The sequence below is a fragment of the Dermacentor albipictus genome, unplaced genomic scaffold (genome assembly GCF_038994185.2).
Source record: "Dermacentor albipictus isolate Rhodes 1998 colony unplaced genomic scaffold, USDA_Dalb.pri_finalv2 scaffold_23, whole genome shotgun sequence".
Lineage (NCBI taxonomy): Eukaryota > Metazoa > Arthropoda > Arachnida > Ixodida > Ixodidae > Dermacentor > Dermacentor albipictus.
Window position 1 is genome coordinate 1,658,484 of NW_027225577.1, and position 21,314 is coordinate 1,679,797.

The following is a 21,314-nucleotide window of genomic DNA, read 5'->3' on the forward strand; positions in this document are numbered from 1 at the left end:
TTCCTTCTTTTGTCCCTTGTTTTTGTGCGGTTACATGACGCATTCCGTGATAACTCTGTGCTCTTCTGCGGAAACGCGATAGGCTCGCTGTCACAAGGGGGCATGGGAACCAGTGTTGATAGTATGAGAGACACTTGTCGTGCAACCCAAGGATGGTTCACTGCAGTCGAACGAAGAAATTAACTCGTTCAGTAGAGTAAGAAGTTGAATGCAATGAGACGGCGAAAAGTCTGCGGCCGTGGCGTTGTCAAAAACTGCTTAAGGCATTGGTGTTAAGACGGAAGTTATGGCATCCAGATGTAAACGGGTGGCGCCATCGTGAACGCCACGGTCTTCAATACACGTGACAGCTTGCACAAATCCTAAGGCCTCACCACACAGTATGGTCACTGGATACCGGTGCGGATTACAGATGGGTATCAAAATGGATTGAGACCTAACAGTGAGGGCGGCGCGGCGAACAGGAGAAATAAGTCCTTGCAGTAAGCAAGCATGTCAGAAAGCATAAACGCCACAGTTGAGTATGGCACGACAGTACACGACAAGGTCACAAGCACCGACGTCTTCGGCATTAGATCAGCATCATCATCAAAGACTTTATGAACAATGAGGTCGGCGTCGACCGAGGGCGAGTCACATAGCGGCAAAGCGCCACTTGCGCGCGAGAACAATCAATGATGGCACTATGACGTGTCAGGAAGTCCCACCCGAGGATGCAATCATAAGAACAGGAGGGCAACACAAAAAAGTTGATGATGCACAAAATGTCTTGGTAGACTACACAGGCAGTGCATACAGCTGTAGTATGAATGCTTTATGCGCTAGCAGTGCAGAGTGCCATGCCAGATGGAGAGGTCGTGAATTTTTTCAGCTTGCAACAAAGGTTTTCATGGACGACAGAAACTGCGGCCCCGGTATCAATAAGCGCTTAAGCGGATGCTCGCTCGATATGGACGTCAATGACATTCTGTGGTGAAAAGTGAGACCTTAGAAAGTTCGATGAGCTTGCAGTTCTTGCCTCTGGAACTGCACCAGTCAGTTTCCCTTGGCAGTAGGTGGCCGACAACGCATAGGTGACAGTGACAGATGACGTGGAGATAGAGAACGGCGACTGTCGGAACGGCAGTCGCGATCAAAGGGTCTCAGCGGCGAGTCAGCGGCATCTTGGCGGTGAATCTCGGCGGCATGTTGTGGCACGTAAGGAAACTGGTCGAAGGCATCACAGTGCAAGGGCATGTTACGACGACAAAAGCGCTATGTGACCAGCAATGTCACAGGCGAAGCAAATAGGCCTATTGTCTGGCGTGCGCCACGTGTCAGCTCAACGAAGAAGCTGTGGTGACTGCCATGGAACGGAAGCAGGCGGAACCCGGTGCATTGGTGGTGGGATGGAATAGGACGCTGGGGGTGGCCCTGCAACAGTGGCAGCATAGTTGAGCGGCGAAGCTGTGACTTCGCGACAGGTAGTCGGCATAAGACAGCGGTGCCTTCAGAGGTGCAAATAGTGGCGGGTATTAAACATAGGAGAGCGGTGCCGTCACAGGAGCTGGTGGGCGAATGGGGGTAAGTGCGTCAGATATTTGGCCACGGATGGCTTGTTGTACGGCCGGAGGCAGTGTTGGGGCAGGCTCCTGGCTAGGAGGGAACAGCAACAGCTGGCAGGCCACTTCCTCGCGAATAAATCCTTCAGCTGAAGAAAGAGAGCAGAAGGATCAGTATGGCCAGCGGCATCTGCAATGGCCGAGACCGAGTCAGCCAGTGGGACGTTTTGGCTGGCGATGTTATGTTGGCGGTGCAATTCGTCGAAACTCTGACACAGGTTGAAGAATACGGCAAGGCTGGTTGGAGTCTTGGCCAGCAGAACTTGAAATGCGTCGTCCTCAATACCTTTCCGAATACGCTTAATCTACTTGTCCTCTGTCATCGTTGGGTTAACACGGCCACAGAGATCCAAGACATCCTTAATATAGCTGGGGAAAGTCTCATCCAGTGGCTGTGCTCACTGGCGTAGACGCTGTTTGGCGCGTAGCTTGCGGACAGCGGGGCGGCCGAACATTTCGGCAAAATGTGTCTTGAATGCGGACCAACTCGAAATGTCAGATTCGTGATTCTTAAACCATAAATTTGCGACGTCAGCAAGGTAAAATATGACATTATTCAGTTTAGATTGGTCGTCCCACTTATTGTGAGCACTTACACGTTCATAGGAGGACAGCCACTCTTCGACGTCATGTTCTCTGGTCTCGCAAAAGATGGCCGGGTCGCGCTGACGGAGAACACTGGCGCAAGTGACAGGTTGAACCGTGGGTACAATCGGTGCGTAGGTCGCATCAGTCATGGTGACAGTGGGCAACGTACGATTGCGGAGCTTCAGGGTGACTTGAGGGATTCCAGCAATCTCCACCAAATGTAATGATGTTTAATTAAAGGTGAGGAACAGCAGATAAACAGCAGCCTAGCAGCAGCGAACAGCCCGAGCTCTCTTACTAATCACAGCACGGGGCGTCATCGTCGTCTCCGAGCTGCTACCGGAAACACGAGGCACGTCTGCTTCATTACATAATAGCAGCAGCGAACAGCCCGAGCTCTCTTACTAATCACAGCACGGGGCGTCATCGTCGTCTCCGAGCTGCTACCGGAAACACGAGGCACGTCTGCTTCATTACATAATATGCAAACCAAATGCTTTCTTTAGGCTTGGCAGATGTCAATCATGCAAGCATAATTGAAGTTTGGCAGTAATTGTGAAAAGGTCAGAGACCATAATTTTTTTTCTTACTGACTTTGTCACAGTTAGTAATCACACAGCCCTAGACCAGCTATGAAACCAAGGGCATCACATTTAATTAGACATTGTCTCGAATATTCTGCAACCATATACAACAGCATTAATTATCACTTATTTCTTTTTAACGCCATATATGTCCTGCTTTTCATAGAAATCTGAACATAATACAAGGGGGGAATTGGGGACTGCAAAACTGAAATAAGGAAGGGGCTTTATCAGATTTCAATGCAATCAAAGCACTCTTTGTTTAACCCCCTCGTATCAGACCAAGAAACGCTTCAATCCCTCAATGATTTCAGTATCCGAATCCTACACTGCAGGAAAAATTGGCATGCTATATTCCAAAACAAACATTCTATATACCGAACAAAACACTTTAGCACACACTGCAGTGAGTAAAGCTATGGAACTGAGAGTACAGCACCTTTATTGGTAACTACAGTACTACTCTGTTTTGCTAGTCTTGTGAGTGCATTCATAAGTGCCTCTTTTATTGGTTTCATCAATTCTTCAAACACAGATGCAGGAGAACGTAAGTAAAAGGACAAACTGCTTCAGTACAGAAAATGAGATGTATAAATGAGGTATTACAACTGTCACATGTTTCGAAGAAACAACACAATGCATACGACTCAAGATATTACCCTACATCATGCAACAGATTGATTTTAAATGCAGGTTCAATTACAATTTATAAATAAAGCAGCACTACCTACCTTAAGTGTATCCTTACTCTCAGGCTTGGGAGATGCGCCTTTTCTCCTAGACAGTTTGTCTTTCATTACTCTGGCATCAACTTCTGGTTCATCTTCAGATTCTGAAAAGTACAAGCAATGCAAATAGCATAGCATTACAGCAAGGCACAAAATGCTGTTTGTTTACTCAATGGCACCAAAGAGGAACTTGCAAGTAGCAAGACCAGGTAAAACTTGTATATTTGATGTTCATATAGCAGTCAGTGTGAACATCTTTGGCATATCCCAGCTTAGCCAGCTTCCTTCTGAACAAAATGTTGCCCACTGAGTGATTGCGAAGCATAAGGCTGTGCTGAATTTGCCCTCAGCACTATATTATACATTACCATGTGATACCTTTTAACAATTCCAACCAGAAATACTCCTTCCCGTTTTGTTGTCCTTTTTTCCCACACTTTGAAACCTAACAGCAGAAAGCAGTAGAAATGTAAAATGCTAAACCAATGTTACAACTACAGGCCCTTGCCTGATAGTCATTACGCTCTGCCAGTAGCGAAAAACATCATGTTGCTGTCTACAGTATCACCATATAAATACTGAAGAACAAGGCAGCAATTCAACATAGCCAGAACTTCTATAGCAAATAGAAACATGCTTATTTTCTTCCATGCTGAATGTGCATGTCAGAGCCATGTGCAATGCCATGTTGGTGGGCCACAATGTGAAACACCCACATCCCACTAAATTTTCTTATGCGTTTGATTGAAGGGTTTTAGCCCTTACACTATATGGAGGACCCCAGATTAATTTTGATGCTCCGGACTAAATTAAATAGCCCAGACCACCATGCACAAGTATTTTCGCATTTCGCCCCCCCCCCCCCCCTCGAAATGTAGCCACCATGGCTACAAGTGGAAGCCGTGACCTTGTGCTGAGATGCAGAACATCATACTCATTGAGCCGCCTAGGCAAGTTTTATGCCCAAGTTATTCTATGGGTATGACTATTTGTAACAAGCAATTTTTCTTTTAGACACTTTAACCAGCCTCCACGAAAGAGACCCAAGGGGAGCAGGTGAACTATGTGCCTCACCATGCCACTGCCCACCTGCTCATCATGCCCATGACATTGTCAGTATCAAGTTGGGTGTCTTCTCTTCATGCCACCATGAGCACAACAGCACATGTTACAATGATTTGAACATGTGCAAACTGTATGTCAAGAATAAGAACCAGTCACAAATACTGGCAATTGGCACAGCAATGTTTTTATGCAGGTCGCTGTGTTTGCACACTTTCATCCCTTTCTGTCTCAGCTTGATGAGGCACAACAAGCACCCCTCACAAAGGAGCAGCTAATCAGCATTACGAGGCAAATGTGGCTCTGAGAACCCTGCAGGGCAAGGCAATCTACGGAGCATGGCAGCTAAGCTATGCAAGCGCTTAGGGTTAAGACGTACAATGCTTCAATTGAATACTGCTTTCAACTGCAGTGTAAATATTAATAAGTCGGAATATTTATATGTGCAACATTTTCTTTCTTCCCATACTACTTTGCTTTATACCGTAGTACTTAATTTCTGCCAACATGCAATTTCAGGCAAGTGACAAAGCAGAGTCACTGCATAGTTATGCTCATAAGAGTGAGTTAGATGGTATCCTCTTATGCCAACACATGTAGAATGTCTGTGATCAAACAATACACTGAGTTCCGGTATTACCATTACTTGCCTCTTGCTTGAAATATATACTGCTACAACAGTTAAAAAAGTGACTTCACATATTCATACTGCAGTGGAACCAATTTGGCTACATGTCTCTAGCTCAAGTGAGTGCACGCATAATTAAGCTTTATAGGTGCTTCCAAATAAGCCATGCTTTTCAAGTGGCATGGTTGCCTGAAGTGCTACAGAAATATACTCTATTCATGAAATGTTCACGACAACAACATTATTGGAGCATATAAAATTATTTTCCTAGACATAAATCCACTTTGATTTAACAAAGTTCTTGCTGCAAGCAGGGTCCTGTGAAAGTGGGACTATATTCGACTGTCAGATTTACTGACAGTTTTTCATTTTATTTCATGTTATTAGCTTAAAAACCTAGAAGAGGGGTGTTACTTAAGAACTTCCTAATATTCCTACTTCCCTTTCGTCCCGAATGGCAGACGCTTCATCAATGCTGAATTACTCCCCTTGAGAGGACAGACAATAAAAAACAGGCGTCCTAACAAATCCAAGACACTAACCTGAACTACTACGACGCACTGGTGTCATTCCTTCCTCACTGGATGATTCAGAAGACCTTATTTCACCTTCTTCTTCACTTGTGTCACTGGACAATTCTTTTTTCACAACACTGGACAAGTCTTCATGCTTTGTACTGTCCTCCTGGGTTTTTTTCTTTTGCTATAAAACAGCCAAGAGGGAACAGAGAAAGTAACTTGAAATGATGAACAAGCAATACAGCAACTAGTGAATTTGACTGCAAGCAACCAGAGATGCCGCAGCTGCGAGCCACCACACTGGCCTCGTAGTATGCAAAAACTGTCCAAAGTTGATTGAATGCAGTATATTGAGATGGTGGTTGAGCAGCTATTACACATTTTAGCATATGCTAAAGTCGAACCTTGAACTGTAGCACCGCAACATGCACCTCTATGAGCCCGAGCTCCTAACTGTCATTCAGTCGCATCTTCGACAGATTGTACTCCAGCAACTGCACGACATTCCCACTGCTGGAAACCCTGGCACAACTAGAACCTATGATCGAATTCGGCGAGGGTTTTTCTGGCCCCGGCTCAACTGCTCCGTTCGGCACTATGTTGCCGCATGCGAGTCGTGTCAACGCCGGAAAAGACCCACTGTGCATCCTGCTGGTGTGCTGCAGCCTTTGGACATACCAACCGACACTTTTTCTCGCATTGGCACTGATCTTCTCGGACCATTCTCAATATCAAATGACGGAAATAGGTGGATTGCAGTCGCTGTGGACTGTATAACTCGCTATGCCATTACTAGAGCCCCACCGACCAGTTGCACTACAGACATTTACATAACATCTACATGCTGTTATTTGCCAAAATATGCCAAATAACCGACCAGCCCAAGTTCAAACATTAGTAAGTCAGAGCCTCGAGTTTGACAATAAAGCAGTATTTTTAAAATGGCTAGACTGATTACAAGCACGGTACATTTATAAGCAATGCACCTACTACAATTCTGTCCTTATAGACTGAGTTGCTCTATGCTGTTGGTATCCGTCGTGCAGAACTATGGCGGCGGCATACTATATATAGAGCCCTTTCCTGTTGTCGAGAGGGAGGTATGTGTAACGGTAAGTTGGACAATATTTTGGCAAGTATCATCAAGCACATGCGTTGTGCTTCACAAGTATGAGCCCACACCTAGTGGCCCAAACTATTAGACAACTTGGGCCATTGAGCCAGGATAGAGGGCGTGGCAACGAGGGCATGACGAGAGCAAGATATCAGGAAGCTGGAATCCGACGTATCACAACCTGGAGCACGTACCTAGTGGCCTAAACAGGTAGACAACTTGGGTCACTGGGTCCGCATAAGAGGCTAGCTATCTAGCTAGCTTGGAAGATTGCGCTGTTTTTCTTCCTTAAAGGATTTGCGGAACAGACAACCAGGAGCCATATTTAACTGTTACAGCCAATAATGTGGTGTGGGAACATTGTAGTAAGCCATTTATTTTACCACAGAACATACAAAAGTTCAGGGTACCACGAGTGCTCACTGTTACATCCGATGCAATGTTAAAGCTGGTTAAGGTAACGCTATGAGTAGGTTCAACTGTACTTGCCTTGTTTTTTTGTGCAAACTGGTTGTAACAATTACCGGTTACAACAATGACATTTTCTTGGCACTTGAATATTGTAATAAGTGGGCTCAACTGTATTAGCAACTATGCAAAGCATGTGTGCTGCTAACGATCCCACTTGCGATTTCACATACACCTGCTTTTTCGTCGATGTCCGCATGTTTGCTTATAACGAATATCAGATATAACTAAGGTATTTTTGTATTAGATGCAACTTCGTTATAACGAGGTTTGACAGTATACAGTTTACATTGCTGCACCTTATTATATACAAGCAAAAGGGCAAAACACTCAATGCTCCTGCAAATACAAAATCGTAAGGACTGAGCTGACAGTGCTCATAAGTTACACCTTAACAACAATGTATGAACCACAAAAGCTATACAGTTCGCTCTTTCAACATTAAAGTGGCTTTACATGAAGACTGCTCAGGTTCAAGTTTGCGAGAGACAAGAAAAAAATTCACACTCACCGACTCTAACAAAGCAATGTCGAGTGCCCGCACGACATCATCGAAATCGTCCACATCGGAATCATTCGGTGTCTTCTGTTCTTGTGGGGAGGCCAAGCTTTCATTGCCAGTACTCTCTGAGCAAGGCGACTGTTCTTTCTCCGCCTCTTTTGTCTTCTCTTCAGTTGCACCGTCACCCTGAGCAGCACATTCACTCAACACAAGCAACTCAGATGATCTGACAAAGTTGACTCCAACAAATGGCTTCGCTGGTGGAGGGTTCTTGTCATCTGTAACATGTGCATCCATAGCATCACTATTGGAGCAACCAAGGCCCACATGCTTTTCCTCTTCATCTTCCTCATCCGCTGCTGAAGGGAGGGCTGGTCGAGCTGTGGAGGGAAGTGGCGGCTCCGTAGCAGTAACATTTACCTCCATGCTGTCGTCATCACTGCTCTCCGAGTCGCCATAAGAAACCAGGTGCTGCGATCCCTTCTGAAAACAAATGGTGCACACATGAGGTCATGAAACAAGGCAAAATGTGCAGCTGTCTTGCAGCATATTGAAGCATCACAAAGGAACAAAATTATCCACAGTGCGTAATACTGTAGGCGAGGTGGCACCTCAACTTGTGGAGGCAGCAGAGCCCACCTCCTGCCTTAAAGTCAGAATCTCCATCTACAGCAGTGCCCAATCACCACCTGTTATGGCTCTGCCCATGAACAAGTACTGGAGAAAGAGAGCTGCAAAACTATGAAAGGATTATACAGACAGATAGGCATATGTGGATGGACAATAAATTCAGTAGTTTACTACTGCAACTTCTACATGAGGGCTTCCATGCTTATTTAAATAAACATCTATGCCATAGACAAGCTTCACAGAAGAAAGCAGAAGAAGAAGAGAAACTATATGGCATTCTGCACTTCAGCTTGCTTGCAGTATATTTAATGTCCACCATTACTGCTGATATGTAATGAATAGTGTCATGTAATCCTTACTATACATGGTGTCCCAGCTAACTTAAGCCAGAGTTTAAAAATACATGTATGTGAATGCCACATACCTGAACAGAACCAAGGTAATGTTGTTTGCCACTGCTTGGAGATACTCAGATACTCTAATTTTTTCATTTTACCTAATTACATAACTAGTCCTAATTAATTAATCAACTTCTCAAGTATTATAATTAGACAAAAAGTGTCAATGAGAAAATTGTAGAGCAACATGAAAAACTACCGACACAACTTTCTGTTGCTCAATACGTGCTACATAAGCATATTTCCGAGCATGAAAGAAGCCCACGAATATGCATAAAGTGCCTAGAGCGGTCATTCACGCGGCAATTCTGCGTTCATTCACGGGCTTCTTTCATGCTCGGAAGACACTTATGTAGCACGAATTGAGCAACAGAAAGTTGTACCAGGAGTTTTTCATGTCACTCTACAATTTTCTCATCGACACTTTTCCCCTAATTATAATATTTGAGAAGTTTATCAATTAAGACTAATCAGCTAATTAGGCAGAATGAAAAAAATAATAATTTGAGTATCCAAGCGACGGCAGACAATATTACCTTGGTTCTGTCCCATTACATGGCATTCGCATATTTTTGAATGCTGGCTAAAGTTAGCTGGGACACCCTGTATAATCAACTACTAAGTGAAAATTGTGTGCTCCATATTACCTGCACAGTATGAAAACTACACATTAACAAGCACTTCTAAGAAAAAATAAGGCAGCCTTGTGTGAAAGTGCTGCAAAGTTATGCAGGAGTACAAGACCCTGCAGCCGAATCAAATTAGCAACTGACAAATTCAAGGTGATTTTCACTGTGTTAGGCCCTAGCCAAATGAATGGCTACCGCTGTTCACACGGCACAGTTTAGCTTTGTTTTGTTAATTTTCTTCCTCCAACAAGTAGACTTAATGCTTAAACAGGCAGGAGGTGATGATAAAGCGATTAGTAGAGGATAAGAATAACATTCTACAGTCCAAGCCAGTGTTAGGCACCAAGGCAGCTGCACCAAATCATTTTCTGGGACTAGATGAGGCACACAGCCAAGGAAAATTATGTAAACAGGAGGAGAGAGAGAAAGAGAGAAGTAGACATTACCTTTGCCTCCTTGACTTGTTTTGACTTCAGCTGTCCTGCTACAGCCAAGGAGCTGACACGAGCATTGGAACTGCCTTGACTAACACCTTGAGACACCACTTCTTTAGGCACATCCTGCACAACTGCTTCAAACTGGAGCTTTCCACTAGTCATGACAGGATAGTTCACAATAGTTGACTCCTTCTCAGTGTTTGGGGCTGGCGTCAACACTTTTTTATCTTCCTTACCTTTCCCCTCATCATCTGTTTCGCTGTCAGCGACAGGAGAGCCAGGGTAATCCACCAGGCCAGACAATGCCGGCACTGCACTAACTGTCGTTCCATCAGGAGCACCAGAAGTCTCTCTGGCGGCTGTAGGAAAATGCATACTTTCCTGTACAGTTTCACCAGCTTGGGTTCCTCGAACAGTGGGTGCCTCAGATGCAGCTATAGGTTCACCCGATTCCATGCAGTGAGACGAAGTATCTTCTAAGCTTGGACACGGTTTTTGAACCGCGGGTTTCTCTTCTTCACAGCACTCCGATCGTTTCTCATAGAATCCATCTGGAAGCAATGGGCCAATAAACACACTGGTACTGGGCTTTTCAGTTGCGAACTCGTGGAACTCAGGTAGCTGTGGACCAATTAAAATGGGGGGCTGATGAAATTCAGGTTCACCGGGCTCTGGCAAGTGTGGTCCGTACACAACCCTCTCTTCAGGCTCCGGCAAGTGTGGCCCATAGACGGTCCTGATCTCCTCTGGCAGGTGGGGCCCATAGACAACTTTCTCCTCCTCTGGCAAGTGCGGACCATAAACTGTTACTTCCATGGAATCGGGAGCATCTGGCAGCTGTGGACCGTACACAGGCTCTTCTCCTTGAGTGAGCGCAGAGTCCGGCAGCTGTGGTCCATAGGCAACCAGCGGTGGCGACTCCCTACGCAGCTTCTTGGCAGCAACCTTCAGCCGCTTGGAAGGATGCCTCTTCCGTTGCGCCCTCTGAACTGAATAAGTCTCGTCGCTACCCTCAGATGAGCTACTGTCGGATGCACCATATGAAGTTATTGGAATGATAACCCTGCACAAAAGACAAGAAGAAAAGAAATTTGTGACCTAAGAAGTATAAAACACAAGAAGCTGTGACCCCCTCTTTAATTTGGCACTTTACCAGAAAGCGTGGCTGTGTTGTATATTAAGAAAGGACAAACTGAGCAGGCAGCTGTGATATACAACACAACCTGGTGCATAAAATAACAGGTGCCCATATGTTTTAAAAATAACATTAATAAAGATAAGCTCTCAACCCTTCAGCAGTGCTCCAAAGCCTAATGTCATATTCAATATTTCATAGGAGTTATGACAGAAAACAGTGTTCTCAAAGTTGAAACGGCTACTACCAGCCGAGATCTTAGGCAGACATGATCAAAATCTGCTCAAGGTCATTCATCATGCCACAATGACCTCGAGCCACCGGAGCGCAAGTGTGGCAGGTGTGACGCCATACCACGTGAAACGCTGCAGAGAGGTGTCGGAGCCTCGCTGCTGCGGTACAAAGTGACTAGGCGAGGGTTTAACGGCCACTTCACCGGCGCTTGATCAGCCAGTCTCACCATGGACGGCATGCCAGCTGGCCATCTGTACGTGCACTCGAGCACAAGCAACAGGCTGAATCCGATCATCCAGTAGATATAGCTAGTCAGAAGGCTGCAAAACCTCCGGCAAAGGCAAAGTTGCCTGCTGAAACACCGGAGCAAAGGGAGGTCAGAGTAGAACCTTACAGAGGGAGCTTACCTAGTGCGGAAGCACAGAAAGTCGATGAGGATAGCAATAGGGGCTTGTTGGTACGGCATATCTTATTTTGTTATAGCGCAAGCTTGACAAGGACAAAAGAAGACACATCAGACACACACAGCGCTGTGTGTGTCTGATGTGTCTTCTTTTGTCCTTGTCAAGCTTGCGCTATAACAAAATAAGCACAGAAAGATTGAAGCTACTGCAACCGCCGCCGTCATTCAGCAGCACAAACAACAAGGAGAAGGAGACAAAGCCTTGGATAGAAGCAACGGCATCCACAACGAACATATGATGCACCACACCCTTTGACTGCCAGCAAGCTTGACTGCGACAGCCAGGTTTCGCCGCGACTTCACGGACAATCCATTCGGCAGCATGTGTAACATGTGTGAAAGACTGTGGCCTAACTTTAATGAAACACTATGTGCATAGTCTTGGCAAAACCAAGCCAAACAGACGTTTCGCTCATGACAACTAGGTTTATTAGAATTAAACCTCAGCCAATTTTTTTTCCTATAATTATTTTTTATGATGTCCACAACAAGATGTTCTTTCTTTAGGGCCTAATTAGCTAATTAACAGCAACTTGCACAGCAAAGTACAGCACACGGACTCGATTCTGAATGTTCATAGTGTGTCATAGGGTATAAGTCATTGTTCTAGGCCTTTTTGAAGCGAAGATGTAACTTGACAAACTTAGTACAAAAAATTCACACGTTGATAATAGAAAGTATCAAGACGGTCATTTGTATCAGCCTATCCTGAGCTCTCAAGGTGCAATGTACATGACAATGTTTTACAGCATATGAAGCAAGCTTGAGAGATGCCACAAAACTAAGCTGAAGGCAGAGCAGTGCATGTAAATAAAATAGCATCAAATTCAGACTGTTCAGCAGGGCAATAGCTGTATCTTAGCTCTACTCTAAGCTGACTGCTTTATCAAATCCCCACCATGAGTTGCCATTGGTAACAGCATAAAAAATACAGTGCAAACCACTGTTTTTCCAGGCTGCCATGACCACAAAGCAACTTCAGCTTACAGGCTTTTTTAGCATGAACAAGTAAAAGTAGCATGTCTTGAAACTGCTTCCCTTGGAAAATATGTACCATAGTATCTCAAGCCATCACCTCCTCTCCTAACTGCATAATTTATCAATAAAAGAGGATTGGCAATACTTCAACTTTCTAGCCAAATTAAAATCAGCAAGAACGACCAACAAATGACATGCTTGATGAAAGACCAACCAGCATCATGAGCTGACTTTATGTTCTGAGGCAGCCATATTTTGGAACGCACATACAAGTTTTTTTAAAGTGCAGCAGATCAAATGAGTTTGAATCTATACACAGCGAAGCTTTGTGTGAGTGTATAGAAAGTTGAAACGTGAGTACATGCACACATACAAGTGCGGAAATTATACCGAGCCTTTTGTTAAGCGGAGCTACTGACTACTAGTGTACGACGGACGTCTTGAACGCATTTTGTGGTTTCAGAGGCAGCATGCGCATATGTGCGTAGCACAATTCGAATCCATTCTATCCGCAAGAACTGTTTACTTCCTCCTTATCATACAGCCGTGAATGCGTAAAAGCGAGCTTTCTAGTTCTTTCTTTCTTTTTCCCGCTTGGCTAGCGCCGTGGCAGTTGCAAATGCCATCTAGTGGTGATGCAAGAAACCCAATGACACGTGCACTCTGCTGCGATAGGTTGGCCTATTCGGCAAGAGAAGAGCCAGGCCGCAGCGCCCACAGTCACAAAACCCAGCAAGGTTTGCAAACAAAAGCTTCGCCTTTAAAAGCTGCTTACTGGTACTACAAGGTGCACCAAAACATGCAGGCCTTGTTTCGTCTGTAAGAGCTTTGCAAGGTGGAAAATATTTTGGTGTACATTGTGAAATTAAAATTTTTCAAGAAAAGGGGGTGGGCAATGTCTTGAGGATGGATGATGACTCAGTACATTAGTACAGCAATTCCTTATTTTGAAACTGTTTTTTTGTACACACCTGTACACACCAGTCATTTCACTGAACACAGCACCAAAAGTATGCAGCCACATACCCAATGGCAGCTTCCTGCTTGCGCTTCTTCTTGCCAGACGTTGTTACTGTTTTACTCAATTCAGGTTCTCCCGCCATGCTAGCAACCGATCCACTAGTTGCAGATGATACAGCAGGTTTGGTGCTTCCACCTTCCGTGCTGCAGGCATCAGCAGCTTGAACATTCAATGAATTACTGCTGTTAGGTGCAGTCACAGCAATCGAAGACGCTGGTGCACTGCTTGAGGTTTCAGGAAGCACCTGTGCACCATCACTCAGTCCTGAAGTTGTTGCAGAAGAAGCAGCAGCAGCTGCTCCATGTCCAGGTACAGTGCTCTCTGCATCAACTGGTTCCCCATACTGTGCCCAGTAGGCTTCATACTCCGGAGGGCAGTCCCACGTCACCTCATTGGTCAACTGATGCCAGAAGTAGGTGTAACCTGTTGCTTCATCCATGCATTCTACCCAGGGGCAAGCGGGAACCTCGCCTTCAGTGGTTGAAGGTGCATCCACAGTGTTTGCTATTATGGGAAAGAAGATAGTAACAAGTTGTTAGAATTTTCTTGCAGTTGCCATTGAGCCAATCTGCAACTAAATTCCACAATAAACATGTTCAAAAGAAGTAAATAATGATGTGAGAGAAGACATGCAGGAAAGGTTATGCATTTGATAACTACGCACAACTCTGGACCATTAAAGCAAGCACAATCGAACCTCGATATAACATACACAGGTACATTTAACAAATCATCAGATATACCGAAGTAAGTCTAAAACGTATTTCTCACTAGTAATAGCACCTGACGAAGACACAGTTAAAACAAATATTGGATATAACAAAAGTATTTTCGTGTTGGATGCGAGTTCATTATACAGTTAAACCTCAATATAATGAACTTCAATATAACGAAATTTTCGATACAGTCAAACCCACTTATAACGATAGCTGTTTTAAAATATATTGGTTATAACAATGAGAAGCTGCTGCACCGTCAACTTTTGCATGTTTTCCCATGATGAAATAACCCGCTTAATACAATGCCCCAATGCAGCATTATTGGTTGTAAGCATATTCGCGACGATCGTCTCATCGGTTAGGAGCACTTAGTCGCCAAACCTATAGCCGAGCGCTTTCTTTTCACCGGCACTGTCCTGCATTGCCAATGATCAGCAGGCAGATCAGCCATCTTCTGTTTCAACAGCGAGTCAAACAAAGCTGAGAAACCGCATGGTCAGGAATGACTTCGACGCAACCAACAAAGACGAACGCAAGCGATTAAGCTGTTTGCAGAACTGCACTGAATGAGGAGCTAGCGAGCAACATCATACAGATGTTGTGTGGTAACATACGAGCAATATGCTTGCGGCACAGTTGTTCCATGGATGGTTTCGGCTTCTTGCGCTTGCAAAACTGATGGCTATCTTGTTACTAATCGCTTAAAGGACGACCACCTGTTTCTCGCTCGTTTAGTGCTCAGAGAGGTGTGCATAGGAAGGATGCCGCCGCGCATGCGTTTACTTTTCTTTTCCTTTTCTTTTTTTCTGGAGACGCGCGAACATTATTGCCTCTGGTTGGCGATACGATGAAGATTAGCAGAAGTTTGTCACAGGTATTGCTTTTTTGATGGGCACACAACCACACAATTTTCTTGAGTGCGCTCACCTATGCAGTTCCATTACGCTATGAACGTAAATACAAGTGTAAGAGCAGGAACATTTGAGTCTTGTGAAAAATTCTCGTGCACGCATTTTCGAAGCCTTGAACTATGAGTATAACAATGCATTAAATTTTTCATTGTTATAAATTTATTTTCTTTTTTTTATGGTTGTTATTCATGAATATAGAGTACATATATACCAACACAAAATATCTTTTTCTCCCTTTACGGTCCCCTTAGAAAAATTACGGAAAATTTTTTTCAAAATAGGTCCCTCTGAAGAATATATATCTGCAATAAAAAAATCGACCCTGGGCGGTTGCATGCGGCGAAAAAATTCTACTCTGAACAGGTTAAGCGGAGCGTTTGCAAACAGCCGCTTGTAATTCAATCATTTGACCATCTGCATCAGTGAAAGTTGTCATTTATTGTCTCGTTATTCCTTCACAGTGGCAGTGAAATTTCTTTAGATTGAAATTGTGTATGAACACTCTGTTATATTGAGGTCTTATGAGGGACATCTCGAAAGTAAGTTTTATCATCTTTTTTAAATATGGTACACCACGTGAAACAAACAATTGGCATAAAAATCCACGCCTATTGCTGGTTCAATGACGAAAGGAATGTAAGCGGAGGAGGAATGAAAGTGCCAAAGAAAAGAGAGTAGCAGCAGACCAGCATGCCTAAGTTTATTCAAGTACAAGTCATGATGGCAGACAGACCCGTGCTGACTACGCGGTGACCAATGGAAGTGCATGCTGTTATCGAGTATGACTAGGCACCTGTTCCCTGCATTGGAAGCCCCATATTTTACAGGGGTGGTTTCTTCAAACTGATTGCATGCTATGACAAATGTCTCAATATTGGTAGTGACTATGTAGAACAAGTTTCCATGTTAAAATAAATAACGAAACTTACTTTCGGAACGTCCCTCGTAAATACATGGTATGCTATAGTCGATAAGTTATAAAAAGTTAAAATACTTGATTATATTGAGGTTTACCGTAACAGCATTCTTATTAATGATCAAAGCTTTGACACCCAGGAGAAGCAAGGCTACCTTTATTATAAAAATATGTATGTCAATCATTATAAAAGAAATAAGGGTGTTGCTCTTGCCCCCCCCCCCCCCCCCCCATAATTTTTCTTCTTTTACTACCCTTACCTTTTGACTGTGGCACTTCGGTGCTGACTTCTTCGGAAGGTGTCCCAGAAGCTGGAAGACAGCCTGAAGTGGCTGTCATGGCCTCTTTATCAGGTAATTCATCCTTATCATCCTCGCCCTGTGGATCTGTCTCAGGAACGGTTGATGAGATGGCATCAATTTCCTGCAAAACATGAGAAAGAACCCTACACTGAGCCGAACTGTCATTTATAATAAATTGAGGGGGAGAGAGAGAGAGAGAGCCAGAGAGAAAAGTTAGATATTACATCTATCAAAGTTAGCATAGCAACATGCTATTCCAGATAGATAGATTATGGGGTTTTACGTGCCAAAACCACTTTCTGATTATGAGGCACGCCGTAGTGGAGGACTCCGGAAATTTCGACCACCTGGGGTTCTTTAACGTGCACCTAAATCTAAGTACACGGGTGTTTTCGCATTTCGCCCCCATCGAAATGCGGCCGCCATGGCCGGGATTCGATCCCGCAACCTCGTGCTCAGCAGCCTAACACCATAGCCACAACATGCTATTCCAAGTGAGATGGCGAGGGATGAAAGCAATAGAGTGAAATAAAAACCACACATATGCATACATACACACACACATAAACAAACAAACAACAAGTTATTTACAGGGTCTCATTGAGGCTTTGAATAAATAAATTGAATAAATAAATACATAGCTTTTTAAAAAATAATTTCGGTTACATTTGGGTACCGCCTAGTACATAGCGCCCCTGAAGTGCATGAAGTGCCCAAAGAATGCTAACAGATTAAAAACCAAAAGTTATTTTCCATTATAATACAGAACTACCAAATTGTGATTCTTGACAGTTATATCCCACCTCTATATGGGTACCTGGTTGTTACAGAGTTTCTTCTACTCCAGCCTCTTCAGCAGAGATGGAAGCAGCCAAGGAAGTTTTGGAGCAGCTCTGGGAGCAGCAAATTTGGCACTTTGGAGCAGGTTTAGAGCATGAATTGTATATTCTGGGGCAGTAAATACGCCTTTTGGAGCAGCTTAGTAAACATCAATATGTGAGAAGCACAGGCATATGAAGAAAACTTGTTCCTTATTCCTTATTCCTTTGCAGAACACTGTTAGGTTGCGGCAGATCAGTTCTGCGGAAGCCCGCAAGTCGAGCAAAATTTATGACAGGGAATATTGTCATCCACCCGACTGTAGCATGAAGCTACAAAGGAAGCCCATACAGGTTTCTCAGAAACCAACATTAAATTGCGTACCGGATGTGCCAACTAAATGATGCCAAGAAAAAACCTACGGCTTTCCGTGAACAGCACCCACTCTATGCTGAAAGGCTTGTTGTAATGCTAGTGGAGCATGATTTTTTTTTTCATTGTGAACAAGCAACTAATATTTAATTTTAATGAACTAACTTTTATTACCTTACTTATTCAATAAGATGCAAATACAGAGGTTGTGGAATACGCAAAGAAACGATCTAGATAGCACAAACATACCTCCCATTTCAGACCGCAAAGAATCGAGTCCATAAATTTTTCGAAAGCAGCGGGAGCATCACAAAGCTCAAACAGCATAACATTAAATTGATACAGTCCATCGGGCATCGATACGATCTCAACCGGCTGAGGTGGTTCTTTACTGCAAGAATCAGGAAACAACGAAGACGAAGGTGGGCATCATGATGATGAAAAAAGTAGAAAAGAATGTATTCACTTCGTTGATACATGGTTGTGACTCTATCCGAGTCTCGAGCAGTTCTGATTAACACGGGGCAGGGACGGCCTTAACTAACCCCTCGCAGTCTTGTGGTCGTCAATGTGTTCTTCGAAAACTTGGGGAACTTATGGAAGTATCAACGCCTTTGTCAGGTTGTGAAGTTGACAAGCTCTTCTCCTTGGTGTCTTCCCCTCTTGGTCCACACCTTTGTGTCTGCTCAGGGCATAAAGGGGTGACGCTTTTTCGGGGAAGAAGGCAATTATATCGACATGGGAACGCCTGCTTGAATCTTTCCCATGCTGGAGAGGTCATGGCCCAGGCTAATCCTAAAAGTTTTTTTTGAAACGAGGGAAATCATCTCGTCATGGGAACATACACCTGAACGTTTCTCACACTCGACAGGTCGATCATAACAGAAACACGAATGCAGTCTTCTCTTTGTCAGCAGGGTACATGGGGATCTGCCAATACTCTCATCAAAGATCTAGTGAAGTAGGAAGCCGAATGCAGGCAGTCGATGATATTGTCCATCCGAGGCAATGGACATACAGTAAAACCGTACCCGCTTAAACAGTAGTTTCGTTTTAAAAGTAGTAAAGTCAAATCCCCGACTCAGTGGCCATTGAACATAATGTGTTTTGTATCTGCATAAACCGTACCAGCTTATTGCGTACGTATCGATTAACACGTAGCGTTTCCACTCTTCGTCACGCAAATACGGCGGTGCGTCGTCTCCATCGGGCGACCCAGCAGAACAACAAGGCTTAGAGATCAGCACAATGGCCTACGTGAAGCCACATCAACATCATTTCAGCGCCGTGCCAGAAAGCGTTGTGGCATCATGCAAGCGAGGACTCGCACCATGCCGAAACTCGGATAAAAAAGACGCTCGGTGTTTAGCATAGAAGAAAAATTAGACATCATTGTGCTATCGAACGTGACACGAAAAGTTGGCGATGGCTCGCGACATGAGTCTACTGTTGACTACGGTGCGTGGCATTTGGAATGCGAAGAAGTTGCTCGGCAGCGCTGCTGCGACCGCGAAGAGATGTCGGCTACGAGGTTTGACTTTTCACCATCGTTGCCTCTATTGTGGCCGAAGTTTCGCCTAGCGACAATGATAAGGATGACACGGAAAGCAACAGCACGGGCGATTCAGGACTGACAGTGGCAGAAGCTGCGCGTTGCGTCAGCCTCATGAATGCAATCGTCGCAACGAGAACAGGGGTGGTATTCTGTAAGAGTCCACCTAGTAGACTGTCCATTTTGGCCGCTGCTGATTGGATGCAGCTGTACGAGCGAGGAGGAGACGAGCGGCCCAAGCCAATCAGGAACAGCCGAAATGGACAGTCCACTAGGTGAACTCTTACAGAATACCTCCCCAGCACCACGCAATGAAAAGGTGCCCCACGACTTATGCAACGCTACCGCGCCTGTGCACGGAGAATATGCGACGTGAACTAGGAATCTGCCATGCGAGTATTTGCCGAGAAATAGGGGCTCATAATGGCAAAGCTTTTAGCACAATTAAACAAAACAGGGACGTGACTTAGACACAGAACAGCACTGGCTGAAAAGCTGGCTCACAGCTTCAGCAAGTTTGAGGCCGCTGTGGCATCCAACGAAAATAACACGTTTGTTGCGCAAAGTAAATAAATACTGCATGTTTTTTCCCCGTTCATCGCACTCTCTTCGACTTCCGTTTCTGACAGGTAAGTGGGCGATCTTATGCTATTTTGGTTAAGCAGTACTACCATTTAGTACATACTTTTTCTGAGCTCCAGCCAACTATGGTTTAACGAGGTTTCACTGTACATCTTTTTTGGTGACGGTGTTTAATTGTCTATAATCAACGCAAAACCTCCAAGAGCCAACTTTCTTCTTAACCAAAATGACAGGTTCTGCCCAAGGGCTACGCAATTCTTCAATAATGCCCTTCTGCAGCATATCCTGAGCTTGTTCGGCAATAACTTCCTGCTCCGATGACGACACTCGCTAAGGTTTTTGCCGGGCCGGATGGGCAGAGCTTGTATCGATCCTGTGCTGAGCTCGAGAACAGGGTAAAGATGGTCGCTTCTCCTTTTCATAGAAGTGAAACACAGAAGCACATCTTTCCAATAGCTTGACCAATCTTTGTCACTCGTGTGACTGTCAGTCCTTACTAACCATGCTCAGAATCTGCGACTCGTAGGAGCAACTGCATTCTCAAACGGTCAAGTGTTTTTGACCTTCTTCGTCGTCAATGGCAGCGATAGAATTTCCAATGGCATCATCAAAGACGGCGAGCTTCATTGCTTGAGGAAGTATAACAGGCACTGGCGAACAGTTAAGTGCCCACAAAAATATGGCTTGGTTGTTAATCGACACAATACAGCGAGGCACTAAGATGTCTTTCTTAGCATGCTAACCAGTCAGAGGTTGAACGACGCTGCCAAAGGGAGCAATGGCAGAGGCAGAAACGAACATGGCAACTGACTGCACGAGCCATGAACCACTGTCAGTTCATCGGAAACAACCAGTGTATCTTCCGCAAATAGCAGCTTGTCAACGAGGGCAGGAACAACTACATTGCTGACTGAAAGTTCACCAGTGCCACAGTAGACAAAAGCACCACACTCTTGGAAAAAGTCAATACCGAGAATAACTTCGTGTGTACACCGCTGCAGAACCAGGAAGTCAGTTGGGAACACTTTTCCAGCCAACAAAACATTAACGACGCAAACTCAGAGAGGATGAAGTAGTTCCCCGCCAACAACACGAAATCTTGCATATTCATGCCAAGAAAAGTTAGCTTTGCGGCTAATGCAATCTTTGAAGGAACGCCTGATAACAGACATGGTTGCGACAGTGTCATATAGAGCCGTTGCACCTACTCCATCTATTAACACATGTATTTTGTTTTTAAGCGTTGTAACTGGCAGAGGCATCTCAGGTAAATCATTTTGTGCGACCTCACTTCCATCAGTCGCACTGGCTAGTTTCCCAGCGGTGGCGGTGGCGAGAGCCGCTGTTGCGGTGAAGGCGAGCAGCACAGTCGGGCGGACGGAGATGTCAAGCTACTGACAGAAGTAGGAGAACTATTGTGCCG

At 44.6% G+C, this 21,314-nt stretch overlaps 1 protein-coding gene across 4 annotated transcripts in view; it reads right to left on the reverse strand.

The window, feature by feature from the left end:
* The window catches only part of LOC135898895 (nucleolar protein dao-5-like), a 56,941-nt gene that overhangs the window by 31,968 nt on the left and 3,659 nt on the right, over positions 1-21,314 (reverse strand). For all 4 annotated transcript variants that reach the window (XR_010563447.2, XR_010563446.2, XM_065428099.2 and 1 more), the window contains exons 5-10: positions 16,525-16,687; positions 13,724-14,222; positions 9,897-10,950; positions 7,803-8,276; positions 5,734-5,893; positions 3,505-3,605 (exon numbers count right to left, since the gene is read on the reverse strand). Coding sequence is in view for 2 of the 4 variants with exons in the window: in XM_065428099.2 (XP_065284171.1) it covers positions 3,505-3,605; positions 5,734-5,893; positions 7,803-8,276; positions 9,897-10,950; positions 13,724-14,222; positions 16,525-16,687 (2,451 nt within the window). In the remaining 2 variants the exon portion in view is untranslated. The remainder of the gene's footprint in view (positions 1-3,504; positions 3,606-5,733; positions 5,894-7,802; positions 8,277-9,896; positions 10,951-13,723; positions 14,223-16,524; positions 16,688-21,314) is intronic.